Raw genomic sequence first — 21676 nt, forward strand, 5'->3', positions numbered from 1 at the left:
AGAACAGCTGCCCTCACTCACTGCCTTAAGCAGGGAATGGCATTTTTCACTCTTCTGCCTTCTCAGACCTTCACAGCAGTAAATCTGGACTTGCACAAAGCAAGGGAGCAGCTCATGATGCAGAACAGCCCAAGCCCCTGCTCATACACTGAGCAGGGACTGCCAGCAGAGCCTGGGCTCCCACAGAGCAACAGGAAATGAGAACTGATCCTGCTCCATGATTAAAGCCCCAGGAGAAGGGAATCACAAAAAAGACTCACCATGGGAGCCAGGGACAAGTGAAACTGTTTAGCAAAGTTACATTTACACTCCTATGCCCTGTGCCATCCCCAGCGAACACAAACCTGAGCCAGGCCCCCCAGCCACCACTCTGACCTAGCAGCACAGAGTTACCAAGAAATACTCTGACTTAAGAGGCCTTAAGAAGATTAAACACAGCAGAAGGTCACAAAAGAGATGCAGGTGGAATTCTGCTCACCACAGAGGAGCCAACTGCTCATTCCAGCATTCATACAATGATCAACTAGGAAATAGTTCTGCTCCTTTTGCTGTCACCACCTGTGATTATGTGACAAAGCAGTTTCTGATACACCTCATGACTTCCTAACAAAAAGACCTACAGGACAGTAACCACATGTCAAACCAAGCAATTATGACAAATGTGAAATAATACTTCAAATACTGAGTGATGTTAAACACAGCATGACCTCCACTACCTCTAATAAAACTTCATTTAGCTTGGACATTCCAGATCTATATTCCCAGAGCATGTTTTGCTGGGTTTTTCTGCAGACCTGTATCACAGACTGTGCAGTGGCACTGACTTTATCACCCTTTTTTCTCTCCCCATCCAAAGCAGTTTATTTCCACGTTTCATCAGAGCTGTTTCATCAGGCCTAGCCCTGTGAGCGGCAGAGAAACACAAGGCATTGGTGTTCCTTACTTGCAGCATACAGGGCAATCTTGTCATTGTCCTTGTGCTTCAGCAGATTCTCTGCATAGTTCAGGCGGCTGCCCTTGAACCACTCAGGGATCTCTGCGATGCTTTTGGATGTATCCACCACCTGAAAGAGACACACCATCATTGCTGGCAGCTCAAACAAAACTGCATTTTTTTGGATGTATCCACCACCTGAAAGAGAGACACCATCATTGCTGGCAGCTCAAACAAAACTGCATTTTTTTGGATGTATCCACCACCTGAAAGAGACACACCATCATTGCTGGCAGCTCAAACAAAACTGCATTTTCACAGCACTCTACACAAGTCAGCTCAGCAGCTCCAAGCTCTCTGCAGACCCTGTTAGGCAAGAATCACTTCTCCCAGCTCACAGATGGCAAACAGACACTGATCCTGTAATTAGAGGCCTGGAAAGTTTAATTATTTGTCAACTGTCACATGCAAACACGTCATTACAACAAAACCAGGGAAAGTTCCCTGCTGACAGTTCTACCTTTGGACCAGCCTTTAACACACAAGTAAAACAAACCACTGTGACTACACCCAGAGCAGGAGCTGCACACAGAGCTCAGGGACACTGGGGGTTTGCCCCTGGGAACCCCAACTGAGCTACAGCACATCTGAACTGTGCCAGGCCATCCTGCCCCCTTGTTTGGGGGCTGTGAGCACCCACCCTGCCCCACCAACAGCAGGAGTCACACAATGGGAATTCAAAAGAATTCATTGTAGAGTCAAATGTAACTGAAGAGTTCCAGCTTTTTATCCAAGTTCTCAAATTTTGAGAATTAACAGGATCCAACAACATAATAAACCTGTATTAACTCCCCACTTAGGACTAAGACATGCAAGGAACTGAAAAATGCAATGAAAAATAATAATATATAGTCAGCTGAAATAACTTCCCCCATCCTGAACTAATTAAGGCTCAAAGTATTAAACCCCCTCATAAATCACAGGTAAGGCTAACTTTAATAACACTGAGCCCCTCAGCATTAGCCCAAGGTCTAAATTCTTCCCAAAATGTCCCTCTGCTTCTCATTCAGCTGCTCAGCAGCACATTTCTTTGGAAATCTTTAAATAGAAACTTTATTTTACAGCTGTGTTTTTGAAAGCTTCAGTTTATACCCTCAGGTTCTCTCCCATGGATTGCACATACATTACAGGAACAGCATTCCCCCAGCCCAAGTGAAAGGCTCTTCTGAAAGCCAAGCAAGCCCCAAAATACATCCCACTCCAGAAAACCCAAAGGTTTTTGCTTTGAGAGCAGTGTATGTATGACTGGAGGCAATCTTAAAATTAACTTTTAAGTTAAAACTCATGTTGAGTGCACTACTGCGTTGTTTTATTTCAAATGTATTTTCTAAAAAAGGGAGCTCAGATTTCTCTGCTCCTAACAATTGGCAAGAACTGAGTTATAACATCTACATCAACTCAGGCTGCACAAATGATTTGTATACTAACACACATTACTGCAGCAATTAGAAGCTGCTCTTAAAACTGACTCATTTCTGACTTCCTCAGCTTGAAGAAAAGTGAGCAGAATGTTTCCAACGTTTTCCAGGACAAGATCCAAAATAACTGTGTTTTTCTGAAGGGGAAACAATCCTTCACAGAGTTTCTAGGAGCTGCACTAGCACAGGGAGCTGGAGCCACAGCCAGTATCAGCACAGGTAACACCAGTGAGTCCCAGTTCAGCTCAGTCTTTGGGGCTCTGTGAGATGAACAAGCTGATCCCTCCCTGAGCCCCTGCACAGCACCAACAGAGTCAGGGGCTGCTCATTCACACACAGCCCTCACTCACAGCAGCTGCCTGGAGTGACACTGCAGTGCCAGCACAGCTCTGCACACTCAGTTCCTCTGCTCGTGTCACAGGGGACACGGATGTCACTCAGAACCTCTACCAGGATTACATTAAATCCTGGCTGCTTTTACTCTGTGTACACAAGGTTTTATTGTTTTTCTTAGGATGACCTGTGGAAGTAGAGGCTGTTTCACTGCTTGGGAACAAAAGAGTCAACTCTGTTTCATTAAAAATTTTAGTCACCACAAAACAATGTTTACTTCCAGCACACAGCCAGGATCAAGCTGCAAGACTTCAAATCAAACTTTTCATCCTTCTAGGTAGCAGAGACCAGCTCAGCTACTCTGACAGTTCCCACGGTTTGAGTTAGCCTCTATAGAAAATGTAAAGTTTAAGTGCTGATAAGGCTCAGACCACACCCCCCAAAGCAGGCTAGCTCTTACACTCTTGCTGCATTCACTGTTCTGAAGGGTGGGCCACAGTAAATGAGACACCTGAGCACACAGCCCCATGGCAGGAAGAACCACTTGATCTACCCTATCAGTACAGAAATCAGTAAAACAGGACAAGTCAAAAGAAACCTGCAGTCCCCTCTGCAGGACTGCCAGTACTGAGGGCTCTGGAACACAGGGACTCCAGGCATTAAGACAAGTCCAGTCCTCCCTACCAAAGGCCAGGAAGGTTCCACTCCATCAAGCTGCTCTAGTAATTAGCCCAACATCTCCCTCAGATGGAAAAGCACAGGGGGATGTGGATACCCTACACCAGGGCAATGCAAAGGCTCCACTGGCAAGAGCTGCAGAGTCACCTTTGTTCCACAGGAACTCTGTGGCACTGCCTGCTGTTCCACCCGTGCCTGTGTCCAACCACCACCATTCCCCCAGAGATGTTTCAAGCCTGCACCTGACTGCAGAGCCTCCACAACCAGTTCTACAAAGCCAGAGTGTAACACTTGTGCTTGTCAGGTAAGCTGACTCAGGGAAGGCAAACATGGACTTGACAGAATGCCAGCATGTACAAAACCAGGATGATATTCCCTAAGGCAGAGCATTGGCAGACTCCCCACAAGCAGCCAGGAATGACAAGGTGTGCAAGAGCACAAGGACACTGCAGAACTGTTCAGGACAACAAAACTCAAGGGTTTCACTGCCCTAAAGTGTGCCAGCAACAGAACAGCACCATCCACCACACCAGGAAAGCCAGGACTGGGCCAATTCCTTGTATCACTTCCCAGAGTTCCAAGAAGAGGTCAAAAGGCTGATTGTAACATCAGTTTATTTCCCCTTTGTGCTGCACTTGCTGTGAGATAAGCACTGAACTTACCTCATCGTAGAGGCGAGAGCAGATGATGTTACTGAACTTCCAGAATTCTGCCCAGAAGTCTGAGTAGGACTCCACTGACCACTGGTATAATTCATCATAGTTGGCTGGAAGCAACAGATATGTGTCAGCATTATGAGAGAATCACAGGGATCCACACAAACTACAGTTAGGGAAAACCCAGAAAAAGAAATTTGTGGCTAAAACAATTAGGAAGATAAATGTGACCCCAGAGTGGATCATTTCTGCTGCAAGCAAGTGACTACAGAACCAACAGGGTCTGCCTGGACACCTGAGCAGATGGCAGCACTTCAGCTGAGTGCCATGAGCCATTTGCCACCACAGAGCCAGTGACCTTTCCTAATAACTCCCTGCAATACCTGCACACTGCCCTCCCATCAGTGCAACTGGAGATTAAACAAGTCCTGCCTGTTGACACTTCCTATCTATCAACAGGACACTTTCACACAGCAAGAGATAAGCAAGGCTTCCTGACAAGGGACATTTGCTGTGAGGTCCCAGTTGGGGCCAAAGGGCTCTGATAGCTCAGGGACACAGAGATTAGAGGCACTCTTTATCCAACTGTGGCATCACAGGAAGCACGGCTGATTTTCAGTGAGTATGAGGTCTGACAGACTGCAGCTCTCCTTTTCATGCTGAAACAGCATGGATGAAGTCAAACAGGAGGTTTATTAACTAAACACTAACACCATGGCCTGGCATTAAAAACATGCAAATAAGCAGTTTAAGTCTTACCTGATAGTGAGACACCTGAAGCATGCATAGCAAACCCCACTATTCAAACTGAATGCTGAAAATCAGTGTAACACAGCTCTAGGTATCAATAACAGAAGCCAATTCTCACTGCAAGCTTGGAAGTGACATTTCCCCATCATGTCCACAATATCTGAAGCTGTGCCAGCAACCAATTAAATCTTTCTGCCATCAGTGACAGTAAGTTTCCTGCTCTGCCAACTGTTCCCTATCTGATGCTTTCAGCTAAACCACTCAAAGGCATTTCACCAATTATCTCTGGTTTTTCAGCCTGTTAACCAGCCAATTGCTGCAAAAGTCATCTCTGCAATCCCTTTTCTAGGAGGAGGACATCTTCCAGCTTTTTAAAAGAAAAATATTCAAAATAATCTCTGCACTGTTACTCACACTTGGCCACTGCTTAACTGCTTCCCTACACAGTCTGTCCCTTCCACATCTTCTTCCCACATCAATCCTTTCCATCACAGTGAGATTATCCCCATGGTATTATTGATAGACAAGGCAAAGGCTCTTCTATGTGATGCAGATTTCATCCACACATTTCCCAAATCCCAGCCTCTACACACCCTTTCTACACCCCACAGTTACTCATCACTATCCCCTACTCCACACTTCAGCTGCACAGAGGTAAGAGTTGACACAAGAAGAACTCAAGTTTCCATCTCCTCCTTTAAAACCCAATTGTACCACCTGCTCCAAATCATTTGATACATGCAAGAAGCTGCAGGTCACTACTAATTTGGTTTCTTCCAGCACAAACAGTTTGTTCTGGTTTGTCTATACAGTTTGTTCCAAATAAGCTGCAGCATACAAGTCCTTCAGGGCACAGGCCTGTTACTCAGCAATCAAACTGATTTTTGTGACTGCATTTTGTGCCTGCATTTCCAGGGCCCAGCAGAGGCATTGTCTGGGGTCTATATTGCCCTCAGCTCTCCTCAGAGTCCACTTCTTAATGCTGGAGAGCATCCATTCTTTGTTGTGAATAGCACTCATGCCAACAAGCACCAGTGCAAGCCTAATGGAAGCTGACAAAGGTTTCTAAATATACACAGGCATCCACCTTCCAACCGAGAAAGCCACTTCCAAGTGGGATGACAAGAGTTCTGGTTGTTCCAGCCATAAACACAGGCAGCCCATCTGAAACTACATTTGCTCTTGATTGCCCATGCACTACTTACATCATTCCACTCAGAGTTGCCTAAAACCCTGAATTAACTGGCTTCCCATCCAGCAGGAGGGTTAGGACACTACACACCTGGATTCCAATGGGAAAGCACCACAACCAAAATAATGACCTGGCTCACCCACACAGTAACAAAGGTAAGGAAGTGTTTCCCAGACATGAACTGCCAGAAGCACTATTGACACTGCTCCCACTCCAGAACCAGCCTGCTCACACCACTGACACCATAATAGACTGACAAACTTCCAAGCCACTTGCCAAAGCTACTCCTTTCACCCTCCATCAGATAAATGACAACAGGAAAGCTACACAAGAAACTGACATAGGCCCCAAATATCTAGGGAGAATGATATAAAACTGACTAGCCAGAACTGAAGGGTTTGATATCCACATGTACTGAAAATGACCCAGCCCATGATGCACCTGAGCCCCCAGAGCCAGCACCACTGACTCCTGAGAGCCCAGGGACACGGAAACCTACAGCCAGCAATTATGGAAAAAACAACCCTGAGTTGGAAACACCTCTGTACATCAAACCCCTGCCCAAAGCAGGCCTCGTTTCAGCACAACAGGTTGTTTCCCAGTCAAAGAACCACACAGCTATTTCTGAACAAGCACAAAGCAGGGATGGCAGTTCAAGAGCTATGGAAGATGCATGGCAACTTCTACCACTGAGCAAGCTTGTGTATCACCATTCACCTCCCTACTCACCATTCACCTCCCAGCATACCTGACTATTTTAAGACACATACGCCTCATACTGAAATGACCATAACTCCACTCTCACATGCCTCTGCTGCTGAAGGATCACGCTAAGGCTCACACTCACCTCAGCCATAGCGACAGTGATCCCGCCTTCCCTTTAAAACACGAAGTGACTCCGGTGTCGCTGCCGGCCCCAGCGCTGCCCGTACCCCGGGCGGCTCCGCAGGCAGCGCTGCCCGGGCCGCCATCCAGCCACACAGCGGGCACAGATAAGGCTGTTTGCCTTTCCCATCCGCACATACCTGCGCTCCAGCGGATGCTGCCCCGGAGGCCTCTGGCTGAGGCTCAAGCGGAGCATCCCTCCCGCAGCTCCGTGCCCACCCGCCCGGGGGTGCCCACGGGGACCGAGAGCGGAGCGGCACACGGAATGGGCCTCACGGTGAGGCCACCGCGGAGCGGCAGCGCCTGCCGGCCCCCACAGCCCGAGCACGGCCCCGGGAAGCGCCCGCCCGCCCCCGCCCAGCGCTCACCCAGGCGGAGCCCACAGCTGCTAGCCACGGCGGCGCGGAACCGGTCCATGTGGGTGTTGCGCTTCGTGTCGGGCTCCCACATCACCTGCGACTCCATGATCTCGGGCTCCCGGGACATGGCGGCGGCAGCGGAGCGAGGCAGGCACCGTCCGTCCCGCAGGCACCCTCACAGCCCGAACCACACCGCTCCCACCGCGCCCCGGCGCTGACTGCGGCCCCTCCTCCGGGCGCACCCTTTAAAGGCGCCGCCGATCGCATCACTCCGTAACCTTCCGCCGCGGAGAAAAGTGCGGGGTGGCGCGCCCCGCCCCGCCCGCCGAGGGGCGGTGGGGACAGCGGGGACAGGGGGACGGACAGCGGGACAGCGGGATGGGCGGGCAGGGGCGGCGGGGACGGCCCGGGCAGCGCGGGGGCACCGGGAGGCGCGGGCGGTGCGGGATGAATGGGGAGCGGCCGCCCGGACAGCCGAGAGCCGCCGCGCCGTCCCTGTCACCTCTAAAGGTCACCAGACGGCCCCGGGAGGAACCATCGCTCCGCGCTCCTCACGGCATCGCCGCAAAAACTCCGCCGCTCTGATTGTTTATTTTTTCCCCAAGGAGGCCTGAAGAAGTACCAACAAGTGCCTTTGAGCCAAAATTGAGGCAAGAAACGCGTTTCTCCGTGGCCTCGCCATCCTGGCTGTGCTTGTGTAACGCTCCCAGACTACACAGCTTGTGTCTTGGATTAAAACTTAATATTGCTGCTCTGCTTTCTAAATGTGCACTTTGCTAGTGACCATCGAGATTTTGCAGCAACCGATTTCAGCTGGGAATTGGTGGTAATAAAGCACTTAATGTGCAATTCACTGCTAGTCCTTGATCTTTAAGGGTCTTTTAGAACCTAAAGGACTCCACGATTCACGGTGTACCCATGCTGCTTATGTAACTTATTTTCAAGGTCATGGTTTGCTTCTAATTAATGGAAACCTCAAAAACAGGAATTTGATGGGAAATTATGCGGACATACAGTATATGAATGCAAAATACATGTACTACATTGTATACGTGCTCTACATGTCATTTACATTTTGGTGCTACCAGAATACAACTCCTTTATTAAATCTGAAGGCCGTGGAAATGTGATTTAAACAATCCACAATTTTTATTTGTGTCGAGACAGACCTGAAATCTGTTGTATTTTTAAATAACTCTCCCCAGAGCGACTGGGGGAGGCGGAATGGGAACACGTTATCTGCCCGACGTGCCTCCCTCGCCTTGGCAGCGCCCGGAGGTCAATGGAAGTGTGAAATCCATGGCCGGACACCTGCCAAGCACAGAGATAAGGGAGAAGGCAGGGCGGGAGCTGCAGTCTCCAGGTCCCAGAGGGTTCAATGGCCTGGGGATCCGCAGCTTGTAGTGGGGAAACTGCCTGGAGAATCCATCTTCCTGCTATCTGAGGAAGGGATAACTTACATTGTTGCCTGCATGTCATGTAGCAGTGGATGCACCCACCCAGGTTAATGCTCTGTTAATGTCATAAACACTTCACAACCCAAAAGGGGCAGCAGGATTTTGCCTCAGACCCCCAGGCAGCCCCTCTGCACCATTCACCGCAGTGAATGTTATAACAATGAACAAACAGCCTGCCCTGCTCGGGGGTGAGCTCAGGGCCAGGTGTGGGACAGGTGGAGAGTGACACCTCAGCAAACACCTGCTGGATGCCCTCTATGGCTGTGGCACTCCTTGTCGGGACTGGAAACAGAGCTGTAATTTGTCATTTTTACTGAGGGGGTCGCAGCTCAGGAGTGTGGGGCTGTCTACTGACGCCTGTGCTCTGGTGAGGCCACACACGAGTCCTGTGCCCAGGCTGGGCCTCTCTGGTCAGGGAGGACATTAAAAGTGTGTCCAGGGAAGGGAATGGAGCTGGGGAAGTGCCTGGAGCCCCAGGAGAGGCTGAGTGGGCTGGGGAGGGTCTGGAGCCCCAGGAGAGGCCGAGGGAGCTGGAAAAGGACTCAGCTTGGAGAAAAGGAGCCTTAGGGGAGCCCTTGTGGCTCTGCACAACTCCTGTCAGGAGGGGACAGCCAGGGGGGTCAGGCTGTGCTCCCAGGGAACAAGTGATAGCACAGAGCCTTAAGCTGCGCCAGGAGAGAGGTTTAGCTTAGTATTTTTATTCCCACAGACAGTAAATACTGGACTGTACTTCCCAGGGAGCTGGTGGAATCACGGTGCTTAAGGACACATCTGACACGGCACTGAGGGCTCTGGTTTGGATGACACGGCGGCGTTTGGGTAGCAGACGGGCCCCGATGCTCACAGCAGCGTTCCCCACCCAGCCATGCCGTGACTCCGCGCCCCGCCCGCCGCCGCCGCCGCCGCGCCCCTCGGGGCCGGGCGGGCCCGCGCTGCGGACGGATCCCGCGCGGCGCACCGCGGCCCGCACGCCGCCGCGCCTGATTGGCTGCGGCGCGCCTGGCCCCACATCAGCCCAGAGCGCGCTCTCCTCGCGGCTGGCCCGACGGGGGAAGAGCCGACGCCAGCCGGGACCAATCAGCGCAGAGCTTTCTCAAGCTTCTCTCCCCGCTGACCAATGAGCGGCCGGATCAGGGGGAGGTGTGCCCAATCAGAGGAGCGCTCTCATGCGGTCGGCGGGAGGGGCGGGGGTCCCTCGGGTCCCCTCAGCGCCGGGGCGGTGCCGAAATTTCCCGTTTTAGCATCAAAAAATCGATTCGGCTGGCAAAGCCGCCTGAGGCCATCGATTCCAGCCTGTGACTCAACACCCCCCTGTCAACCCGACCACGGCAGTGAGCGCCTCATGCAACCTTTCCTGAAACGCCTCCAGGGCCGGTCATTCACCCACCTTCCTTCCCGAGCAGCTGCTCCAATGTCTAAAATATCCTTTCTGCTAAATATTTCCTCCTAAAAGCAGAGGCAAAACTGCCGCTTTCTCCCACCCAAAGCAACCTGAACTCCTAAAAAGAAAATGAGCAGCTAAATCACCTGAGAAGGGACCCAAAAATCCTCTCACTGAGCTGAAAAAGGTGTAATTTATAAAGGACTGACCCGGTTATAGCTCAGGGAGGAAGGGGAACGATGGATTTGCTGATAGAACTGGGCTTTTGGGAAAGCCTGCTAGCACTTTCTCATTTATTAGCAGCAGTTTTACTCTTGTAAAGGAGTTTTACTCCTTATTTAAGAGGGGGTTATGCATCCATGCTCCCTGCCTCCATTCCAGTTTTCCCTTATCCAAACCAGTTTTTCCCTCTTTCAAAAGTGACTGTGGAAAAATCGGAAGTAAAAGAAGGAAAAATAAACAAACCTTTAATGAGAAAATAGGTATTAACAGGACTGCAGTACTATTGCAATTAAGTTTGGAAACTACATTAGGAGGAGGAAAATAACCTGAATGAGATTGACTGGAATTGCCCATTCCCAAATCTTTTTAAGCCTTGCCTTATGCCTGCTAATAGTAATAATAGGGTAGAAATGAAATCATGTTTTCTGCCTCAGATTAGATTAGAGGCCATTCTAAAGAATCATGCTGCTGATGGCATTACCCCACTGAGGGCTCTGAGGTAACCTGGAGTCACCTGCAAGACTAAATTGATGAAATGCCAGAATCTATGAGATAGAAGTTTTGTAATAATACCTCAGAGCAATCTCTGCAATACGCCAAGGCCTGACCATGATCCCTTGAACCAACAACTGGATTAAGACATCTAAAGATTTTGGAAATTTAAATAAAAATCCTATATTCAGAGCATCAGCCAGCTGGTTAATGAATCTGGATAAGAATAAGAAATTCCTGGCTCATTTCATATCTGCAGACTCTACATGGTGTCAGGAGTACAAGCAACCAGAATCAAAATCAAAGGTGTTTGGAGAAAAGGAAAAAGAAATAAAAGGAAAAGGAAATGGAAAAAAAGGAAAAGAAGAAAAGAAATGTTGACACATTGCAAGAAAACCCTCATGGGGAGGACATTAAGGAAAAAAGGCCTAAATGACAAATGGCCATAAAGAGATCAGCTATGACTGCTTGAGGCTGTGACATGAAGCAAAGACAGAAACATAAGGGTCAGGGAGGTTAAGAACTGTAACACCAGCTGGCTTTCTTTAAGGCCATGCCACATTTTTGAGCATAATGGTGATTTTAAAAGAGAAAACCCTGCAATCTGCTAAAAACTCCGACCCCTAGAAGCCCCCAATTTTTTCTAAATGCCACTCAAATTGTTAAATCCCTATTTCTGAGTAAAACAACTTACAGAGATTTTGGTGCAGATGAGGAAATAGAGAAGCACACCCATGCCTCCTTTGTACAGGGAGACCCTCACCAAAGGGCCTTTCCAGAAATCTCCCAGCTCTCCTCACTGAGAAACCTTCATGCCATGATGCAATGTATTCTTTGACACTATTTATTTAAATGAGGAGGGTGAAATACCTTGTTATTTCATAAGAGCTGGACATTTGGAGAGATAAACTCACCTGAAATGGGCTCGTTGAGACAGGCCAGGATATCAGTGAAATACCAGGAATTTTCCCAAATTGTCCTGACCTCGTGCAAAGGACAGCCACTACCACAGGCCTCTGGAACTCCGTGGAGAACAGATGGGAAGACACAACAGAAGGGATTTTGAGGGGATTCCTCCACAGAAATTCACACAGAGAAATAGGAACGTTCCCAAATTTGCACAAACAAGACCCAATGAATCATAAACAACACAAGGGAAGGCCATGGCAACTGGAAACAAAGCAAAGAAATACACCAGGCACAGAAAACAACACTAATTATCATCAAGGTTATTTTGTATGATGTAACTTGCAAGAAATGCCCCAGAAAATGACATTTAGTGTGTGCTCTGAGGATAAGCACAACGTGGAATTGACAGAAACCTCCTAAGAACTTCCAAAATATCATCAGTTACCAACATGTTCTGGGAAAGCATGAGGCTTCAGACTGTACACAGGTATCAACAGATCAGCAAATCTTAAATGAAAGCCAAATTTATAAATGTACAAAGCATCTATATCCTGCTGAAATCGAATCCTAAGTACCTTCCTGGATGGGGGCCCAAGCCTTCCAGGGCCAAATAGAAAACAATGCTGAAATGTCCAGGCTGTTCTGCTAAATGTGAAAATAAGTGCTTTGGCCAGAATAAAACTGGGAAAAAGGCCATGGCAGAGATGTCTATATTCTAAATGTCTACTCAGCTAGCAGTCCTAGGCTGAGCCACACAGTTTAAACTCCAAGAACAAGGAGTATAAAATCAGGTCCCACAGTCTCTCCTCATATGAGATGCTCCAAATCCCAAATCATCTTTGTGGCCTCTGCTGGGCCCTGTCCAGCAGCTCCTTATCTCTCCTGCACCCAGCAGCCCCGAGCTGGGCACGGTGCCCTGTGGAGGCTGCCCTGGAACAGAGGCCAGGCAGAGCCACAGAATAAAGCAGGGATTTATTAGAGGGCCTCCATGGATCCACCTTGGGCAGCACAGGAGCCCAGCCAGGGCTACACCCAAAAATTGACACAAAAAAGATGACTGGTCAGGGAGTCTCTCACTTTTGTAAATTCTGCTCCGTTTGCATATTGGAGTTAATTCTGCAATTATAGTTTTAGATTATTAAGTCCCATGCTGCTTGTTCTTCTCTTTTCATTCCACTGTTGTTTGTGCTCTTGGGCCTGAGATTTGGATCATTTATCCTTGGTCCCCAGATAGAGATGGAATTGCTTTATTTTACTAATACAAAGCTCAGACCTGCACCCTAAAGCAGCACAAAATCTGAAAATCTAAAATAAAATCTAACCCTGTGGCAGCAGGCACAGCGCTCTGGCCATGTGTGTGTGTGTGTGTGTGGGGTGGAGCAGTGGGGTCAGACCATGTGAAAAACGCCAACCACTTGTTTTTAAAATTTTAAAAGTTTAATAGTAGTAAAATGGTTAGAAAAATAGTAATACAATTAAACTAATAATAATTTGGACAATTTGGATTAGGACAATATGAGACAATAGAAACAAAGAGTTACGGACGTCCGGGTACCTTTTTCTGGGCAGCACAAGCCCGAAGAAGGACCCACGTTAACAGAGGATTAACGTTAAAAACAATAACCTATTGCATATTCATACACCTCATCCATGATCTATAAATTCCATTCAAACACGGGATTCTGTCTGGTCAGTGTCAGCTTCTTCCTCTGAATCCTGACAGCATCGTCCTGCCTGAGTGAGGCAGGAAGAAATTTGTTTCTTCTGATAATGGAGCAATAAATTCTCTTTGAAAGCTTCAGGTGTCCTGAGGCTGCTGTCTCAGTGCAAGTCCCTTATTTAGAAAAAAAAAAAAAAAAGTATCTTACATGGCATAGTTTCTATTTTAACATTTTGCTATAACCTAAAACTACATTTTACACAGTACTTAGGAGAATTAACACAGCATTACCTTCTAACGCAACACATAAAATATTCACTTTAATCTTTGTGAAAAGCCATTTATAAAGCACGAGTTTTTCACAGCCCCGCTCCCGGGTCTCTCCCCTCAGGGCCGCTCGTCCCCGTGATTTCCTCCCGCCGCGGGAGCCCCGCCCGTGCGGCCGCAGTTGCGGCGCGGGGCCGGCGGGCGGCGCTGTGGCGGGCGCGGCGGGGCGGCCATGGCGGCGGCGCGGCGGGTGCAGCTCCGGGGCCCGGCGCTGCTGCTGCTGCTGCTGCTGCTGCTGCTCGGCGCGGCGGGGCCCGGTGTTCGGGCCGCACGGAGCCGCGGGGCCGACCGCCAGAACAGCCTGCGCCGCGCCGCCAGCGGCCTCTACCAGGGCGTCAGCGGCCTCTTCGGCGAGGACAACGTGCGGGCCCTGCAGAAGGTGAGGTGCCGCTCGCCGCCCCCCTCTCCCCTCCGGCTCCCTCGCCTCGCTGCTCCGGCGCTGAGCGGGCGGCTCTGAGGCCGCAGCCCCGCGTCCCCATCGCCCCGCTCGGTGCGGGACCGGCCGTGGCCTCGTCAGCGACCTCAGGAGCGCTGCTGTGGGGAGCAAACCGGGAGGCCAGGCTTGCAGGAAAGCGGGGGGAAATAGCAGCTAAAGGCTTAAATAGAGGTGGTGTGAGGTGGGGAGGCGGCCGGGCCGCTGGGTGAGGAGCTGAAATCGCTCTGGCTGCAGGGCAGAGCATCCTGTGCTCGTGGGGCCAGCGCAACTGGCAGGGAAGCAGGCGTGCATGCATTCCTCTGTGCCTGCTGTCCTCAGGCTGAGATAGGATTGACCTCTGAGTACACCTGAGACATTTGCGTGTGATGCTGGGGACATCTCTCAGTTGCTCGATGAAAGGAATTCTTTGGTTTGCTCTGCCAGTTGTTGGTAATAGTGTTATCTCTAATCTTCAAAACGATAGTAAAGCCAATAAAGTGCATTTTAAAATCCTGCCAAGATGTGCATTTACATGCCAAAATACCTACAATAACGATAATTGCAGCGCATAAATTCATGATTCACAGAGTTAAAAAAATCGGATTTACAATTTTTCCCATGAGGACGACAAAATAATCTGCAAATCTTGCTTAATGAATTATAATTCTACTCATGACAAATAAGTCTCAAAGTGTTACTTTAGGAATTGAGGTTTTTTTTAATTTTCAATTTTATTTCTCAGTTTTTCTCAAGGTTGACAGAGAGGTTTGTGAATGGGGTGGATGTATTAATGGACACATTCTGGAGAATATGGACTGATTTGTTAGATGTTCTTGGAATTGATGGTAAGTGTGATGCCTGCTCACCCTTGAACTGTCTCAGCCTGTATCAGTGTTTACAAGCAAATGGGAAAACAGTTACATTTTATCATGCTGCTTAAACATCCATCAGTGGTGTGTCTCTCTGCTTCCCATGGCTTTGATTTTCCTATTAGTATCTTCAAACATGGAGACTGAACCCCACCATTCCATTTCTGTCTGTGTATCTACAGGATGTGTTTAGAATGAATTACCAGGCATGGCTGGTTCCTTGGTGAATCCATCATTAAATGGATTCACACAGCCAGGAACAGTGCAGAGAAATCAATGAGGACTAGAGAAAGGAAAGGTGCAGCTGAGAGCCTTTAGAATGTCACTTTTACAAAGCAGGATCTGTAGCCTCAGTATGAGTTTTGACCTCAGGCTCTAGAGTGGTTCGTCTTTAAAGAGCCTTTCCCACCTTTCCTGGAATGAATTCCGTTGAATCCTTGGAGCTGAGCCAGTGATTTGAGGGAAGGTTCATCCAGAAATAGGTGAACCAGCTTTACCCTTTACTTTAGAAAGCAGTGCCGTGACCCCAGTGCTGTGGGGTTTGACCCTTTAGATTTGTGCCTGTTTTTGCCTCACTGCTGGGGGGTTTGACCCTTTGGAGCTGTGCCTGTGTTTTTGCCCCAGTGCTGTGGAGGTGGAGCTGTGCTCATGTTTTTACCCCACTGCTGTGGGGGTTTGGCTCTATAGAGCTGTTCTTGGGGTTTTGCCCCACTGATGTAGGGATGTGACCCTTTGGAGCTGTGCCTGTGTTTTTGCCCCACTGTTGTGGGGTTTGACCTTGTGGATTTGTGCTCATGTTTTTGCCCTGTTGCTGTGGGGATGGAGCTGTGCCTGGTTTTGCCCCAGTGCTGTGGGGATGTAACCCTTTGGAGCTGTGCTCTGTGTTTTTGCCCCAGTGCTGTGGGAGTTTGACCCATTGGATTTGTGCTCATGTTTTTGCCCCGCTGCTGTGGGGGTTTGGCCCTTTGGAGCCGTGCTCTGTGTGTTTTTGCCCCGCTGCTGTGGGGGTTTGGCCCTTTGGAGCCGTGCTCTGTGTGTTTTTGCCCCGTGCACTTCCAGCCCACTCTCATTAACATCCTGTTCATTTCCCTTTGTTTTCCAGCCTCCAACCTGACTCATTATTTCAGCCCAGCAGCCATTGCCAACAACCCGACGCGCGCCCTCCTGCTGATCGGTGCCATTTTGCTGGCCTACTGGTTTTTATCTCTGTTCCTCGGATTCTTCTTCTATCTGCTGCACATGCTGTTCGGCCGCTTCTTCTGGATCGCCAGGGTGGCGCTGTTCACCCTGTCCTGTGTGTACATCCTGCAGAAGTACGAGGGGGACCCCGAGCACGCCGTGCTGCCCCTCTGCTTCGTCGTGGCCGTCTACTTCATGACGGGTCCCGTTGGCTTTTACTGGAGGAGGAACAGCAACAGCAGCCTGGAGGAGAAGATGGACCACCTGGACAGCCAGATCAGGCTGCTGAACATCCGCCTCTCCAGGGTGATTGAGAACCTGGACAGGGGCGCTGAGCAATGAGCCAGCCCCTGCTGACCACTGAACACCAGCTCTGGAAAAACCCTAAGCACTGTCTCATCCGAAGTTACAAAGCAACAAAACATCACATGGTAAAAAGTGTGCAAAGTTATAACTTTTCATCGTGTCTAAGACTAATTTATCTAGGTTAAACACTCAGCCGTTAGACTTCTAGGAGAAAGAAACAACATTTACAAAATTCAGCTGTATATTCAGAGTTTTATCCAGTACTAGAATTTTCTCAGTAGATAAACGCTTACTTTTACAAGCATTTAAAAACATCTTTTGTAAGGTTTTTATAAAAGCAAATTGAGTAGTCTTTCAGATATTGAAATTGAGTTAAACATATGCAAATTTGACACTTTAACAGTTAAAAAGAAAAAAAAAATCTCAAGCTACCAAGCACTTCCATTGAGAAGTAACTGCTGTGGGTCCATATTTTTTCTTCAGAGTTGTGAATGTTTTTGTGTTTTTGTTGGCTTATTTCATTGCCTTGAAGTTGCCTTTCATAGAGTATCAGATGAGGAATTTTCTGGTATCCAGGCCAAAAAATTCACACCATAGCTTTTAACAGGAGGTGGGGAATGAGGGAGAAGGAAGATCTGAAGTCCTTAAATGCCAGTCCAGTGTGAGGAAGCACACGTGTGGCATTTTATCATTGCATTTCATCCCGAGAGCTTTAATTTGTTAGTGTCTGGAAGGAAATCTGCTTTAATAAATTGGCACAGAAGGAAGATGTAGCGTGACAAATTGTAATTCATATTTGATCTGCACAGTGAAGCATTTTCCAAGCTTAAGTGCATAGAGTAAAACATGGTTTTTAATCTCAGGACCCACGTACCTTCTCAGAAAAGGCAGCAGTTCAAACACGTGCAAATGTATTGTTGCTTAAAGCTTTCTCAGGACCAATCAGCGGCAATAAATTACCTTCAGGAAGATCTGGATTTTTTTCTAAAATTCCAATAGTTTTATAGGAGCTTTTTGCTTGAAGTCTCTGTCCTCGTTAGGTTTTGGGAAAAGCGAGTCACCTTTAGGAGGAGGGTGTAGGAAACGGTTCCCTTTCAAAGCACTGGAGCTTTGGAGCAATTTTTATTTTGCAGGATTTCTGTGTTTCTTACATGGTAGGGCATCACTGGCTGTGCTGGTTTACTGAAACAAAGGGAAGCTCAGGGAAGGAAGGCTGGACTGTGGTTTCACCTGGAAACAGCAGCATGCAAGGACACGGGTGTGAGCAGGGAGGGAAGCACCTGCCCCTGGTGATGAGCACAGTTCTGATAGCGCCAGGGGTAGGATGGAGCACAGCTGGAGCATTCCATATCCCATGGGGTCCAAACAAACAGCTGCATCAAAAAACGCAACAAAAATTGGTCTGGGATGGGGCCTGGCTGCAAGGCAAGGGGACCAGGAGGAGGAGGAGGAGGAGGAAGAGGAGGAGGTTCCCAGGTGTGCCTGCCAGTGCCAGCCCAGTGGGACAGGCTGGGCACAGCTTGTCCTTCCACTGGGCAAAGCTTCTGGGTGTGATGCTTAACTGAATGTAACTGTGGGGCGAGTTTATTTTTCTCTTTATGCTGAAGTTTTAATGTTCTTCTTGGAATGTGTGTGTTGCTTGCCTAAACCTCTTTGGGTCTGTCTGTGCGTGGCATTTCCATGGGGGTTGTTTTTAAATCCATGTTAATGGCCTTTACTCCTGGTGATCACTTCTGTTCAACACGGTTGAAGTTCATATGCACTTGGCACGGTTGGAATGCATTTTTTGATTTTAATTTTTTATGTCTCCTGTAAATCCCCCTGCACCCCATTTGTTAACAAGTTTAGAGTTGTTCAATAACTGGTTATCACAACTTAAAATCATTCCTGTGATCAGATAGGGACTATGGCAGCAAATAGTCCATTAGGTCAAGCTGAAAATGTAAATGACGGTAAATTCCTTTTTTCAGCTCATTTTCCATAGTATTACAGAGTCTTCCCTGTAGACTCAGTTCTCCCTACTGTTGTGCACAGAGGACTGGGCTAAAATGCCAACCTGGAAATTAGGAATTGACTAGTAAAGCTTGTCAGGTCTTGATGTGTTTTGCCAAATGTGAGACCTGAGGACCAAAGTTTGCAAACCTTGCTCGTGTCAGTGGCTCCATTGCCTTCTTAGGTCAATGTGCATGGGTCAGTTTGCATAGATTGTATTTTGTGTAATCCATATTTAACGTTAAAGTTACAAATACTGAACATTTATATATTAAGAGGTGTCTATGATAAAGATTTCTTTGAAAGTATTATAAAAAAGTTAATTTGGATTATGGTTTCTCCCTGTCTAATCATTTATCTTACTTTTGTAAAATCAGCCCTCCTATATTAATACTCTTTATTTCGATCACCCTGCTGCTTGAAAAATGGTATTTTTATATTTACTTGCATCCCATGTATAGCAAAATGTTATGTGAAAAGCAGTATATATAAAATTGGGTATTTTTAATCAGTATTTTTCCCAGCACTCAGTTTTCACGTTAGTCAAATTCAGAAGTAATGATTTTTTTAAAGCACAATCTAATCTTCAATATATATATATACATATATAAATATATACTTTAAAAATGCTCTGTATTTTTAAACATGCACTGTAGTGAAAGCGCTTTTGGGGACATGAATGTGGTATTATTGTATTTAATCTCTTTCAACTTTTGTAAATACCTTTTACAAGTATTTTCCATACTGGGCCATCTACTTTATCCATGGAGGATTTTGCTGTTTTTTAGAAACCCGTGCCAGTGGCTGCAATGCTTTTGTATCCCACAGAGCATCTCAGAGACAGGCAGGGCTCTGTGTCACCTGTGGGCAAACCCTGGCAGTGACACCTGCAGGGTGGCACTGGAGGATCCCTCAGCAGTGACACCTGCAGGGTGGCACTGGGGCATCCCTCAGCAGTGAACTGCAGGTGCACGGGAGGAACCTCAGCAGTGAACTGCAGGTGGCACTGGGGCATCCCTTGGCAGGTGACACCTGCAGGTGGCATGGGAGCCTCACGTCCCTAGGGGGGCATGGCATCCCTTAGCAGTGACACCTGCAGGGTGGCATGGAGGAACCTCAGCAGTGACACTGCAGGTGGCACTGGGCATCCCTTGCAGTGACACCTGCAGGGTGGCACTGGAGGAACCCGCAGTACCTGCGTGCACTGGCATCCTTGGCAGTGACACCTGCAGGGTGGCACTGGGCATCTCGCAGTGACCCTGCAGGGTGCACGGACATCCCTACAGTGACACCTGCAGGGTGGCACTGGGGCATCCCTCGGCAGTGACACCTGCAGGGTGGCACTGGGGCATCCCTCGGCAGTGACATACAGGTGGCACTGGGGCATACCTCGATGACACTGCAGGTGCAGGGATCCTTGGCGTGACACCTGCAGGGTGGCACTGGGGTACCCTTAGCAGTGACACCTGCAGGGTGGCACTGGGGCATCCCTTGGCAGTGACACCTGCAGGGTGGCACTGGAGGAGCCCTCAGCAGTGACACCTGCCCAGGGCAGGGATGGCATGGGACAACCCTGGTGGCTTTGGCATTTTGCTGTGACTTCACGGAGCTCTGCCACAGCCATGCCCATGGTGCCCTGCTGGGAGCTGCTGCTGGGGCACAGGTGACACAGGGACAGCCCCAGCTGGCTGCTCCTGCAGGACAGGACCTGGACCTGCTCCTGGACCTTCCTGTGGCCACTGGAGAGCCCATCCCTGTGTGAGCAGCGGGCACAAGTGCCAAGGATGGGCTCTGGCTGCTGGGATTGGGAACTCCACGGGGTTCCAGGGCTTTCACCTGCCTGCTCTGGGACCCAGCTTTGCAATCCTGCAGGGTTCTTCCCATTCCTGAAGGTTTTCGCTTGCCTGCTTTAGGACCCAGCTTTTGGAATCCTGCAGTTCTCTTCCCTCCCTGGAGGGTTTTCACCTGCCTGCTCTGGGACCCAACATTTGCAATCCTGCAGTTCTCTTCCCTCTCTGGAGGATTTTCACCTGCGTCCTTTAGGACCCAGCCTTTGCAATCCTGCAGTTTTCCCCTGAGGCAGGGCGGCTCCTCCGGACGCACACCGCTGTAGATACCCGATGTGTCCTGTGGGATGTGACGCTTTCCCAGTGGTTTTTGGGTGTCAGAGTGCAGTGTACAAACCTGGTGTGGCTCAGTGCTGTGCTTCTAGCGCGTCCTTCACGTCGTGCTTTGCTTCTCGAGGCTCGTTGCGTCGTCGCTGTGGATAGACCAGTATCAACCTTAGCTCTTCGGTGGTGTGGAAGTGTTTAAGTGTGGTTTGCCTCACATACTGATCCGTATTTGGCAGCTAATGGCGTTAAGTGACCATGAGTTCTCTTTGTCTGGGTTGGAAAATAAAAGGTTTTATTGTATCCGCATGTATTTTAAAATTTTTGGATAATTCATCGACCTGTGATGACAGCACATGTAAAAACCGATCTTTTCCTTTTATTCAGAAGTTCTATTTGCTGTGGTAGCACTTGTTGTTGGCACTGATGGTAGTGATTTCCATCCTGTTTTGTACATCAGGTTTCATGATTACAGTGTTTCAGTTTGTACAATTGTTTATGTAAAAACGATTTGGTCTGAAGAGATGCCGTGTGTTCACTTCTGATCCTAGACACATACGAGATCCTACTGGTAATACTGTTAGTAGTTACAACTGTACCAGACTTATTTTTTACAGAGCTTTACATGCCTTTATTTATTCCTTTATCGGACCATCCAAACCATGTACTCCGTAGTTCAGTATTTGTAGACCAGTTTCACAAATCAACTTAAGGTATTGTGGCAAAGCTTCGAATAAATGTTTACTGAGACTTTGCACTGAGCTGCGAGTGCCTGCCGAGGCTCTGAGGGGTGGGGTGGGATGGGATCCATGGGATGGGTGGGATCCATGGGATGGGATGGGGTGGGGTGGAATGGGAAGGAATGGGAGGGAAGAGGTGGGGTGGGATGGGATGGGATCCATGGGATGGGATGGGGTGGGGTGGAATGGGAGAGAATGGGATCCATGGGATGGGGTGGAATGGCATCCATGGGATGGGATGGGATGGGATCCATGGGGTGGGATGGAATGGAATGGGAGGGAAGGGGTGGGATGGGGCGGGATCGGGGGTCCTAGTATGGGTTGAGGGGTCCCGATCCCGTGGGGCCGCCC

At 48.7% G+C, this 21676-nt stretch overlaps 2 protein-coding genes and 2 long non-coding RNA genes across 4 annotated transcripts in view; 2 read left to right on the plus strand and 2 right to left on the minus strand.

Moving 5' to 3' along the window:
• AACS (acetoacetyl-CoA synthetase) overlaps window positions 1-7495 on the minus strand; it is a 37864-nt gene extending 30369 nt beyond the window's left edge. Inside the window, exons 1-3 of the mRNA XM_064726800.1 lie at window positions 7275-7495; window positions 4086-4189; window positions 944-1064 (exon numbers count right to left, since the gene is read on the minus strand). Of these exons, the coding sequence (XP_064582870.1) occupies window positions 944-1064; window positions 4086-4189; window positions 7275-7392 (343 nt within the window). The 5' untranslated portion in view covers window positions 7393-7495. The remainder of the gene's footprint in view (window positions 1-943; window positions 1065-4085; window positions 4190-7274) is intronic.
• Window positions 7496-13878: 6383 nt separating this feature from the next.
• Window positions 13879-18803, plus strand: BRI3BP (BRI3 binding protein). The gene is made up of 3 exons (XM_064726801.1): window positions 13879-14092; window positions 14871-14973; window positions 16100-18803. The coding sequence occupies exons 1-3, from the start codon at window positions 13886-13888 to the stop codon at window positions 16516-16518; spliced, it is 729 nt and encodes a 242-aa protein (XP_064582871.1). The 5' UTR covers window positions 13879-13885; the 3' UTR covers window positions 16519-18803.
• Window positions 18804-19368: 565 nt separating this feature from the next.
• LOC135454547 (uncharacterized) lies at window positions 19369-19980 on the minus strand. Its single transcript, XR_010442132.1, has 3 exons — window positions 19904-19980; window positions 19765-19804; window positions 19369-19435 (listed from the first exon to the last, which is right to left on the minus strand). It is a non-coding gene; the product is annotated as an uncharacterized LOC135454547 (long non-coding RNA).
• Window positions 19474-21346, plus strand: LOC135454546 (uncharacterized). The gene is made up of 3 exons (XR_010442131.1): window positions 19474-19499; window positions 19761-19811; window positions 19947-21346. It is a non-coding gene; the product is annotated as an uncharacterized LOC135454546 (long non-coding RNA).
• Window positions 21347-21676: the final 330 nt, after the last annotated feature.

The sequence above is a fragment of the Zonotrichia leucophrys genome, chromosome 15 (genome assembly GCF_028769735.1).
Source record: "Zonotrichia leucophrys gambelii isolate GWCS_2022_RI chromosome 15, RI_Zleu_2.0, whole genome shotgun sequence".
Lineage (NCBI taxonomy): Eukaryota > Metazoa > Chordata > Aves > Passeriformes > Passerellidae > Zonotrichia > Zonotrichia leucophrys.

What these genes read in the sequence shown, in the direction of transcription:
- BRI3BP (XM_064726801.1), top strand. Translation starts at nt 13,886, where the DNA reads ATGGCGGCGGCGCGGCGGGTGCAGCTCCGGGGCCCGGCGCTGCTGCTG. An exon ending in ACGTGCGGGCCCTGCAGAAG is followed by an intron (nt 14,093 to 14,870) that starts GTGAGGTGCCGC and finishes TTTATTTCTCAG; the next exon opens with TTTTTCTCAAGGTTGACAGA. An exon ending in AGATGTTCTTGGAATTGATG is followed by an intron (nt 14,974 to 16,099) that starts GTAAGTGTGATG and finishes TTTGTTTTCCAG; the next exon opens with CCTCCAACCTGACTCATTAT.